General features: G+C 43.0%; 1 protein-coding gene across 1 annotated transcript in view; it reads left to right on the top strand.

Annotated features, from left to right (window-relative positions):
* Positions 1–12,661, top strand: part of LOC142740998 (multidrug and toxin extrusion protein 2-like) — a 106,540-nt gene that overhangs the window by 46,839 nt on the left and 47,040 nt on the right. The window contains exon 6 of the mRNA XM_075850403.1: positions 10,911–11,008. Coding sequence (XP_075706518.1) covers positions 10,911–11,008 — 98 coding nt within the window. The remainder of the gene's footprint in view (positions 1–10,910; positions 11,009–12,661) is intronic.

Here is a 12,661-nt window from a genome sequence, read left to right on the forward strand (position 1 = left end):
TGGCATTTGGTAAAGCAACCACATTGCTTTATGCTGCAAAATTTGAGAAGACACACATGCTCTAGCGTCCTCAAACAATCTCCCCTTCTTTATCCTGGCTAGTGCCAGGAGAAAGGAGGGGATTGAACGTTCAAACCTCCTACACTGTGTGTCGCCATTTTTTGAGTGAATACACAGTAGGTTTACATACAGTGGTAATCACACATTAAAACACGAACAAACACAGACATAACTTACCTGCTCCTGCCGCCGCCGCTCCCTCCGGTCCGTCTGCTCCCTCCGCTCCTAGTGCTTGCTTCATAACACATGTCCGGAAGCCGCGACCGGAAGTAGTAATCTTACTGTCCGACTGCGGCTTCCGGTCCACAAGAAAATGGCGCCGGATGTCGCTCGGCCGAAGACCTTCCATTTGGACTGTGTGGGAGCGGCGCACAGACGGCGTACACCATAGAGAATGCGAACGGGACCCATTCCATTCACTATGGGGATGTATGTGCCGTATTCCATCTCTGTATGTGTCGTTAATCGACACATACAGAGATGAAAAAAAAAATGGCAGCCCCCATAGAGAAGAAAAAGTTAGAAAATAAAAAAAAGTAAAACACAAACACACAAATAAATTTCAATTTTTTTAATAAAACACTAAAAGCAAATTAATATACAGAATTTTTTTTTCGCTACACCCTTCCTTTAAAGGTCATATAATCTGATGTGTAACCGCTAATAAAGGAAACTTGAGGCAGCTCTGGTGTGAATGCATAGTGCTAAAAATGGACTTTCACTTGTACTGCTCAACTGAAGTCAGGCCCCATGCACACGACCGTAAAAAATCATCCGTAATTGTGGAATGTAATTACGGTCTGCAATTACCGACACCTCCCCATTTATTTGCAGGAAGGTGTCCGGGCCGTAGAAGTGCACCACAAAAGATAGAACATGTCCTATCTTTTGCATTTTAAGGGCTGTTCTCCCAGCACGGGCCGAGAATGCGGTCCGCTGTCCACGGCCGTCGCCGGCCCGCCGTGCCCGCAATCCCGGTCCATCATTACGGGCACGCCGTGTGCATGGGGCCTCATGATGTGATTTTCATGTAACTTAGAGACTCTGTCACCACATTATAAGTGCCCTATCTCCTAAATAATGTGATCGGCGCTGTAATGTAGATTACAGCAGTGTTTTTGATTTAGAAAAACAATAAATTATCACCAAGGTATGACCTATTTTAGCTTCATGCTAATGACTTTCTTAATGCCCAACTGGGCGTGTTTTTACTTTTGACCAAGTGGGCGTTGTGGAGAGAAGTGTATGACGCTGACGTATGAAATGAGAATTCTGTTGCGGAAATTCCACAGTGTTTGCGCTATGTGGGAACCCAGCCTATAGGCTTGTTTTTTTGCGGGACGGGTTGTAGTTTTTATTGGTACTATTTTGGGGTACATGCGACTTTTTTTTTATCACTTTTATTCTATATTTTGTCAGGGGTGTTTTTATAATTTATATAATATTGATCGTTTTATAGTTTGGGTTGTTTACGAACGCTGTGATAGAAAATATGTGTACTTTTTTTGACGATTTTAATTTTTCCTATAGTAAGACTTAGGCTTCTGTACATGGCAGACCCAGAAGCCATTGTCTGGCCTGTGGTTGCCATGCCAACCATCGGCAAACCCCGCGATCGCATCATGGCGGGTGCCGATGTGCTACAAACCCCCTTAAATGCGGCGATCGCAATCTATCGGGGTTAAGGGGTTTAAGGGGTTAAATGACGAAATCAGCGGCAATGGACCGCTGGCCAGTAACAGTGGAGTGTCAACTGTCAGAGACTTCTCGGTGCACGCTGTCACTCGTACGTCCTTTTACTGGAAGTAACCTCTCTTTTCCATAAGGTTTCCTTTTTTTTCGCTGGAAACAATAGCGCAGTCTACTACACAATTTATTCCGTTGAAAAAATGTGAAACCATACGGAACGGAGACAGACTGAAACCATTAGCAACGGAAGCATACGGAAGGTTTTTTTTTTTGCTGACTTAAAAAACTCATGCCATACGGATGGCATACGAGCGTAAAAAACGCAGACACGCACCTGATGCCACACTGAACTGATGCCACATGGAACTGCAACGCAAGAAAAATGCTGCATTTTTTATGCGTAAAAAACTGACAAGTTTGTGTGAATAAGGCCTTAGGGTATGTTTACACGCGGAGTCAAAAACGGTTGAAAATTGCAGTGCTGTTTTCAGAGAAATCGGCCTCAGATTTTTGAGCCGTTTTTGAAGTTGAAAACAATTTTTTGTTTTAATTTTTAGGAGTTTTTTTTTGGAGTTGTTTTTCTATTGACACAATGAAAAACTGCTCAAGAAGTGACATGCTACTACTTTTTATGGGGTGTATTTTGACGTGCCGCATTTAAAAATGGCGGCATAAAAAAACGCCCCGTCTGAGTGAAACGCTGTTTTTCCCGTTTGAATTCAATGGGCATATGTTTGTAGGCGTTAAGCTACCGTTTTTTCCGGGCGTATTTCAGGGCATTTATGCCCAGAAATACACCTGAAAACACAGCGTGTGAACATACCCTTAGGGTCAGTTCACACGTTACGTAAATACTGCAGCAAATACAGTAGCAGCAAAGTGGATGAAATAAAACAAATTGCATCCGCACGCTGCGTAAATACTGAGTGGGAAAAAACACTCAGAAATTGACCTGCGGTGCATAGTTTTATTCCGCAGCATGTCAATTGTATTTGCGTAAATTCTGTTAATTTGTTGCGGGTTTTAAACATTGAACTCAATGGGGAGGTAAAACTCGCAACAAATAGCAGTTGTTGTGGTTTTTTGTGGCAGGTTCGCAGCGATTCCGCCGCAAAAATCGCAACTCAGGAAAAATAAATAAATAAATCTTATACTTACCCAGAGGTCTGTGTTTTTCCCTCCAGCGCAGCCTCCTGGGATGACCTTTTTTTATCCCATGTGACCGCTGCAGCCAATCACAGGCTGTAGCGCGGTCACATGAAATGAAACATCATCCCAGGAGGCCGGCCTGCTAGCTGGCCAGCGAAGTGCTGCAGTTTTCTGCAGCGGATATTCCGGGGGATAAACTGCACTACAGTTTGGTGCCGTTTTTCACCTGGAATTCCCTGAAGCGCACAAGGCGGATATGCTGCGTGCTATTATGCAGCGTATCTGCCCCGTGTGAACTCCGCTTTATACCTACTATTTATAAGGGATGGGCGGTGGCTTCACAGTATTATCATTGCTTATATAAAGGTGCCAGTTGCACGGTTAGGGTATGTTCACATGATGAGAGGCATTTACGTGTGAAAAGACAGACTGTTAACAGCTGCCTCGTTTCACACGTAAATGCTCCTCCTCGCATTTTTTCGAGCCGTCCGACGCTCGTAAATCTTGAGCTGTGCTTCATTGAGTTCAATGAAGAACAGCTCAAATTACGTGGCAAAGAAGTGCCCTGCACTTCTTTGCCGAGGCAGTCCATTTACGCGTCGTCGTTTGACAGCTGTCAAACGACGACGCGTAAATTACAGGTCGTCTGCACAATACGTCGGCAAACCCATTCAAATGAATGGGCAGATGTTTGCCGACGTATTGTAGCCCTATTTTCAGGCGTAAAAGGAGGCATAATACGCCTCGTTTACGCCTGAAAATAGGTCGTGTGAACCCAGCCTTAGGGTATGTGCACACGTAGTGACCAAAAACGTCTGAAAATCCAGAGCTGTTTTCAAGGGAAAACAGACCCTGCTTTTCAGACGTTTTTTGACCAACTCGCATTTTTCGCTGCGTTTTTCGCGGCGTTTTTTACGTCCGTTTTTGGAGCTGTTTTCATTGGAGTCTATGAGATAACGGCTCCAAAAACGTCCAAAGAAGTGTCCTGCACTTCTTTTGACGAGGCTGTATTTTTACGCGTCGTCGTTTGACAGCTGTCAAACGACGACACGTAAATAACAGGTCGTCTGCACAGTACGTCGGCAAACCCATTCAAATGAATGGGCAGATGTTTGCCGACGTATTGTAGCCCTATTTTCAGACGTAAAACGAGGCATAATACCCCTCGTTTACGTCTGAAAATAGGTCGTGTGAACCCAGCCTTAGGTGTTGCGATGCTGTATTGAATTTGTATGGTGAAATATTTGAGTCCTTTAATGACATATACAGACAGACAAGGCTGGATACATCTGTATGTGAAAGAGGAAAGTACCCCGTTCTGTGTCACGTATGAAGAGGCTTGAGGTGTGGTTCTCAGTCTGAACAGACTTGACACTCCTGAACAAAAAGAATGAACTAGCTCAATATACTAGTCCTTCTCAATGAATTAGAATATCAAAAAGTAAATTTATTTCAGTAATTCAATTCAAAAAGTGACACTCTTATATTATATAGATTTATTACACACAGAGTGATCTATTTCCAGCATTTTTTTCTTTTAATGTTTATTATGGCTAACCGTTGAAAATGAAAACACAAAACTTAGTCTCTCAGAAAATTAGAATATTAACCCCTTAACGACATGTCACGTACTGGTACGTGGCAGCCATTAAGGGGGAAGTATGGAGCGAACTGACAGATTGAGCTCGCTCCATACACAGCAGGTGACGGCTGTGTTACACAGCCGACACCTCACTGCTATGGGCGGAATCAAAGATCACTTTGATTTCACCCATTTAACACCTTAAATACGCGGATCAATTGCGACCGCAGCATTTACATTTAGAATCAGGGGGCGCTCCCTCAAACACACCATCGCGCCACCCTGCGGCACCATGAGACGTTTACAGTGGCTGTTATAAAGGCCCCAGCTCTGCCATCTTTGTACTCCTCCGGCAGGGCTTCAAAGGAGACTGTCAGAATGACGATATACTGGAATACATTAGTATTGCAGTATATCATGCAAGCGATCCAATGATCGTTGCTTCAAGTCCCCTAGGGGGACTAATAAAAAAATAAGTAAAAAGCAGTTAAATAAAGATTTTTATAATGCTCCACTGATGTGGAGGCTCGACCTTCCAATTCAACTTCTATTGGCCATTTGCCTTATTGAAGTGACCGCTGCAACTAATTCCCTATGTATTTAGCCCTGGGAAATCCGCGGCACGCCGTCATTAGCCCCGATACCCCTGAAGACGCTGCATCTGCAGTGAAACATGTCGGGGGGCTTTCTTGAAATTTTAATAATTGTTAACTGCTGACCTCTGATACTGAACCTTGGTCTGAGTGCGGCGTGCTGCAGCCGCTGACACTCTGTATCTCCTTGCTGGTACACATTGCACTACGCTGGTCAATGTTAGCAGTGGACATGAACGTTTTAATTTCTAAGTAGTGTGTCTCTCTCTAATAGCCTACTAAAAAATTTTGTTATTTTACTTTGCTTATAGTTGTTAAAAAGGGCCTTTTTGCAGGCAGGCATCCATTCCTACTATTTCTCAAACTAGAGACTCTAATGTACTTGTCTTGTTGCTCAGTTGTGCAGCGGGGCCTCCCACTTCTCTTTCTACTCTGGTTAGAGCCTGTTTGTACTGTCCTCTGAAGGGAGTAGTACACACCGTTGTAGGAAATCTTCAGTTTCTTGGCAATTTCTCGCATGGAATAGCCTTCATTTCTAAGAACAAGAATAGACTGTCTAGTTTCACATGAAAGCTCTCTTTTTCTAGCCATTTTGAGAGTTTAATCGAACCCACAAATGTAATGCTCCAGATTCTCAACTAGCTTAAAGGAAGGTCAGTTTTATAGCTCCTCTAAACAGCAAAACTGTTTACAGCGGTGCTAACATAATTGCACAAGGGGGTTTCAAGTGTTTTCTAATCATCCATTAGCCTTCTAACACAGTTAGCAAACACAATGTACCATTAGAACACTGGAGTGATGGTTGCTGGAAATGGGCCTCTATACACCTATGTAGATATTGCATTAAAAACCAGACAATTGCAGCTAGAATAGTCATTTAGCACATTAACAATGTATAGAGTGTATTTCTGATTAATGTTATCTTCATTGAAAAATGTAATGACGGGGGTGGGGAGACAGACAAGTGAGCCCTAATCTACCCACCACTCAGTCCCTGCCTACTTGCAACGACCAGCCCTAGGCGACGGGGTACAACTGGGTGACGGTCCCTACGCTCAAGAAGTGCACGACAGACAAACAGACAAGGGTACACAGAGCTAGTGGGTGAAAGGGGCAGTTGCCCACGGCAACACCGTGAGCAACAAGAGAAGTGAACAAGCCGAGTCTAACCAGGAGAGTACGAGGTGCCAAACGCAGAGCAGGAGAGTAGTCAGCAAGCCGGGGTCAATATGAAGCAAGGACAATGGTACAAGAAGCTGCAGCCGGGCCAGGAAACCAAACGAGAAGAATCACAAGCAAAGGAGGAACAGGAAAGGCAGGTATAAATAGACAGAGGGCGGGAGTTAGCTCCGTCTGGCCAGGCTGTGATAGGTTCTCCCACTCCTAAGCCTGCCACCCTGAGTGGTGGAAGATGGAGTCAGTCTCACAGACATAGAAGCAGGTGCAGACTGATTATCTATGGGCTTTAACCCCAAAGCTGTGCCTGGCAGATCCTTTACAAAAAAAACTGCTTTTCTTTCAAAAATAAGGAAATTTCTAAGTGACCCTAAACTTTTGAACGGGTGTATGTGTGTATGTATATGTGTGTGTATATATATATATATATATATATATATATATATATATATATGTATGTGTGTATATATATATATATATATACATATACAGTGAAGGAAATAAGTATTTGATCCCTTGCTGATTTTGTAAGTTTGCCCACTGTCAAAGACATGAACAGTGTAGAATTTTTAGGCTAGGTTAATTTTACCAGTGAGAGATAGATTACATTAAAAAAAAAAAGAAAATCACATAGTCAAAATGATATATATTTATTTGCATTGTGCACAGAGAAATAAGTATTTGATCCCTTTGGCAAACAAGCACAGCAGTCATACGTTTTTTGTAGTTGATGATGAGGTTTGCACACGTTAGATGGAATTTTGGCCCACTCCTTTGCAGATCATCTGTAAATCATTAAGATTTCGAGGCTGTTGCTTGGCAACTCGGATCTTCAGCTCCCTCCATAAGTTTTCGATGGGATGAAGGTCTGGAGACTGTTTCGGGTCATTGACGTGCTGGAAGACCCAGCCACGAGCCATTTTTAATGTCCTGGTGGAGGGAAGGAGGTAGTCACTCAGGATTTGACGGTACATGACTCCACCGCATCAATGGGAGAATGGATGAAGTAGTCCTATGCGCTTAGCAGAGAAACACCCCCAAAACATAATGTTTCCACCTCCATGCTTGACAGTGGGGACGGTGTTCTTTGGGTCATAGGCAGCATTTCTCTTCCTCCAAACACGGCGAGTTGAGTTAATGCCAAAGAGCTCAATTTTAGTCTCATCTGACCACAGCATCTTCTCCCAATCACTCTTAGAATCATCCAGATGTTCATTTGCAAACTTCAGACGGGCCTGTACATGTGCCTTCTTGAGCAGGGTGACCTTTCGGGCACTGCAGTATTTTAATCCATTACGGCGTAATGTGTTACCAATGGTTTTCTTGGTGACTGTGGTCCCAGCTGCCTTGAGATCATTAACAAGTTCCCCCTGTGTAGTTTTCGGCTGAGCTCTCACCTTCCTCAGGATCAAGGATACCCCATGAGGTGAGATTTTGCATGGAGCCCCAGATCGATGTCGATTGACAGTCATTTTGTATGTCTTCCATTTTCTTACTATTGCACCAACAGTTGTCTCCTTCTCACCCAGCGTCTTACTTATGGTTTTGTAGCCCATTCCAGCCTTGTGCAGGTCTATGATCTTGTCCTTGACATCCTTAGAAAGCTCTTTGGTCTTGCCCATGTTGTAGAGGTTAGAGTCAGACTGATTAATTGAGTCTGTGGACAGGAGTCTTTTATACATGTGACCATTTAAGACAGCTGTCTTTAATGCAGACACCAAGTTGATTTGGAGCGTGTAACTGGTCTGGAGGAGGCTGAACTCTTAATGGTTGGTAGGGGATCAAATACTTATTTCTCTGTGCACAATGCAAATAAATATATATAATTTTGACAATGTGATTTTCTTTTTTTTTTTTTATATATATATATATATATATATATAATCTATCTCTCACTGGTAAAATTAACCTAGCCTAAAAATTCTAGACTGTTCATGTCTTTGACAGTGGGCAAACTTACAAAATCAGCAAGGGATCAAATACTTATTTCCTTCACTGTGTGTGTGTGTGTGTGTGTGTGTGTGTGTGTGTGTGTGTGTTATATATGTGTGTGTGTGTATTGTTCAGTTTTAGGCTTGGGGCTACACGGCGACTTTATACACAAAGATCCAGCTTTGGAAAATTTGCTTTCCAAAAATCCAGTTTACGCGCCATTCATTTTAAGCTCTGCCTTGCGCCCAGCGTGTATGAAATGCACACATATTTGTTATCGTTGAAGTCGGCACAAAATTGACAAATATGTATTCAGGTGTGTTTGCCCAGTGGCATGCATTAGATGTAAAAAAAGGCCACCTCAATTCACGTATTTGGGGGAAAAAAATGGCAGTTTTATTTTTTTTCCTTGACTGATGGAAAAAATTGAGAGGACTAGAATCTTTTATGTCACTAAACACATACCTGGGGGGGGGGGGTCTAATTTCTTAAAAAGAGTAATTTTGGGGGGTGTTGACAGTGTTTTGGCACTTCACAACATCGGAATGGTCGTATGGTGTCCGCAAACCAGTTTTCGTACGAGTGCTACTTCCTCTTCATTTCCCTCACTTGCTCACACTGTGAATCGCTGACACGTCCGTGTCGGCGATTCAGTGTGAGAAAGTGACCGGAATGAAGGGGAAACAGCACTCGTACGAGCGGCTGCAACCCCTTCAAAACAGCTGATTAGCGGGGGTCCCGGGTGTCGGACCCCAGCCCATCAGCAAGAAACTAACATTAAACTTACCACCTCTTCGGCAGCAGGTCCTCACTCCAAGTGTCGGGATGCTGTGCGCAGTGCATAGCATCGTGACGTTATGCGCTGCGCATAGCGCTGTGATGTCAGAACCTCTGATGCGCTCCAGGAAGAGGAGGGGTAAGTACTGTCAGTTACCATAGTAACAGGGGCCCGTGTAGTTTATTACATAGGCCCCAGTTACTATAGTAACTTTTCATTGATGTGGTGCGGGGGGCTGCGGGCCCCCCTGGCTTCTGGGCCCGGTCGCAATTGCGACCGCTGCGACCTCTATAGCTACACCACTGCTGACAACGCTCCGGCAAGGATCAGAAGGGCTGGGGCCTTCTTATAGACCAGGAAATCATGTGGTTGATAATGATGATTGTTTTACAGGTGCGTGCGCTGGCCCTTTAAGAGCGGGCACGAGCGTGCGCGCGCACCCTACGGGACACCGTAGACCGGAGCGGAAGAGAGCGCTGGTGTCTCCTAGGAAGGAGATGGGGACCAGCGCTCACGGATCCATGGCTGCGGCTGTCGGGAATTGAGTAAACTCGACGGACTGTGGCCATGGACGCTACATATACCTTGTTTATAATACTGTGCACCATGTAGTGCCAGTGTATTCAATCCATATTAAGTTACTATGTGTATTGCGATACACTGATTCCATACTGTGATTATTTACTGTATTCTGTATTTGGTGTATTTTATATCGAAGTGCGATTACTGTGTGTATAATAAATGATATTTTATTTACTATACAGTTTTATACACTTGGTAGCAAAGCAAATGGATAAAGGTAGGAGAAACTAGGCATAACCCTAGTGACCCAGATATAAAGGAGGTAGTAAGAGTGGGCGACACTAGCCAGTGCACCCCACTAGTATACCAGCCCTTTAACAGGATGCATGATAATATTTGATCACGTGGGGCATCCCCAGAATATAGAGATTAAGAAGAGAATCTGCTTTTATTTTGTCCAGAGACAAATTTTAAATAGATATTGTATATTCTGTTCTTCCTCCATACGAAAGGTAATGAGCAGACAAATGTCGGTAACAGGGATTGTTACCTCTGTTGTGCCTCCATAGGAAAGGTAGAGACCAAAATAGGTAAGGTCGTCCTTTCTATAGAAAATAACCTTCCCAATTTCTTCTTAATGAAGGTATACCTCAGATTCCTTTCGAAACTCACTCCCTTATTTTTTTTAATTTATCTATCTGGGCAACCATGATTGTGATAGCTCGTTCCTGGAAATCCTCTTCTTTCCTTGATTTAATTAAAGCAAGTAAATGTGGATCACGGTGATTGATCACTTATCCAGCATGCTTCGTGATAAAGTTTCACAATTTGTCCAAATCTGGCAGCCACGGATAACTTATTCTTTTTAAGACCTTGATTAGTATTTGATCCATAACTATTCTCATGGGTGACTATCTCTTTGTCCTCTTTGTCTCGTCTATCGTTCTTGTCTCTGTTTCATTCCCCTTTGACCTCACGTGTTTTTTTTTTTTTTTTTTTATTCCAGCCTTTAGGGCTTAATAAACGTAGCCGCTGAATAGCTGTTTTATTGGGAAATGTGCAGAAGAAACAATTAGAGGGAAAAGTAGTTTTTTCAAGAGGAGGAGGACTAGGTTTCTCTACATGGATATTCTTGTTAATTTGAGATCTGCATACTTGACTTTCTTTTACTATGCAAAAGTAATCTAAAAAAACTAAGCCCTTGAATGCAATTTTTTGTTTCTGAAATTTGCTTATTAAAATATTATATTTTAAGTAATTCTGAATCCCTTCCTAGGCAGCAGTAGATGTTTATTACATGTAACATGCAGGGAAATGGTACATACAGACTGCTGGAGGTTGAGGAAGACACTAAAATGACATATTACAAAGTTTTATGTATTTATATCCACTACTGTAAAAACTTGATTTTCTTTTGTGTTTCCCCTAGGGGTTCAGCTTGGGCAACTACAATATCCCACTGGGCAATGGCCATTTCTCTGTTTACATACATAAATGTGAAAAAATTACACGTCCCAACGTGGGGAGGTATGTTTACAATTGCAAACATAGTAATAAATGCTTTACGTATATAGGTACATAGATCGCATTCCATAGAATGTTTTTACAGCCATTTAGTCACTTACTGAAAAAAGCCAAACTTACTCACAATGGCAGATACACACACCAAACCACATGAGGATGCATATATCTTTTCAGGATGCAGCCAGGCCTTGTAATGCTGGGGGAGAATGGTGTGCCAGCACGTTGTGTGGTAGACTTATAATGTGATGGGCAGCCTGCTTTATCTAATAGTTTGGGTGTAACTAATAGGCTGTATGCCAGCACAGTTCACTACATGTAACCTTGTGACTAGCACATTTATGGAAGCTATGTCTGTGTGCAATGGTAATACTAAGCAGCCACCCCCTCTTGAATAGTAGGCATGAGAGTGTCTGTTCATCAGTATTTTTGCACTTGTGTCACAATCTAGGGGTATGTGGACCCACTAGGCTGCTCCGCCGTAGCGGAGAGGTAGCTGTCCAAGTCGCAGTCTATGCAAAGTCTATACAAAAGTTCGTAGCACAAGGGTACCTGAGATAGTCCGGACAGTGGCACAGGCTTAGGCAGGGATGGGACTAGATGTGTCCGGTAGCGCCAAATGTGGTGGATGATACCAGGAGTGGCAGATGACTCCAGGCGTGGTGTATAACAACTGGCGTGGCAGGTGACACCGGACAAATTGTATAACCGCAGACGACACAGCACGACTCCTACACTAGAAAGGCTCAGGAACAAAACAACTAAGGGACCATTTTCAATATGAAGGGCAAGGCAAGGAGTGGAAGGGCAGAGCCTTTTTTTATAGTCCAGGATGATCAGGGATAGAAAAGGGAATTTTTAACAGGTGCGCAAGCTGGCTCTTTAAAGCCGGGACCGAGTGAGTTCGTGCACACTAACATGAAGAGTAGGGCTGGCGTCTCCTAGGAGGGAGACACTGGCAGGATGGCAGCGGTCTTTGTTCACGGCCGTCGAAAGTTAAGAAATGGCGGTAGTCCACGACCACGGCCGTGACACTGTGAAATCTCCCTCTATGAGAGGCATTGTAGTCTGTCTGCATCTTCATGTGGGTTAGTGTGCGTATCTGCCATTCTGAGTAAGTTTTTGGTTTTTTTCAGTGATTTTAAAATTAATATTGCTGATTTTTGTGATTAATTTAGTCACTTACTTTGATAATAATTATAACTTGATCAATTCAGACCTAAAAGTGACTTTTAATGTGGCACTGGCATAGGATGACATGTTTCTTTGTGTCATTTGAGCAATTGCAGATGTCACACCATATACTGAAAACTGTCTTTTACTGATATCTTCAGTTTCGCCACGCTATATGTACCCAATTTTCGAAGCTTTGTCCATCCATCTATAAGTGATATTTCTGGGCTCATGGGCTGTTTTTAGAATTTAGGCTACGTGACTTTTTTTAATAAAGGTTATTTTCATTATTAGGCATTATGTTAATCGAACAATTCAATACCTTCTGTAAGTAGTGTGGAAAATAGGGTTAGTTGCCTTATAGTGAAAATTGGGGTTACCTGTAATTTTGCTATCCTTGAGTCCAAAGGCAGCGCCGACAGGTAGTTAAGCCTCACATTAACCCCATCCTAGGACCAGCCCACCTAGATACAATAAAACCAACTA

This window comes from Rhinoderma darwinii, chromosome 2 (assembly GCF_050947455.1).
Source record: "Rhinoderma darwinii isolate aRhiDar2 chromosome 2, aRhiDar2.hap1, whole genome shotgun sequence".
In the NCBI taxonomy this organism is placed as follows: Eukaryota; Metazoa; Chordata; class Amphibia; order Anura; family Rhinodermatidae; genus Rhinoderma; species Rhinoderma darwinii.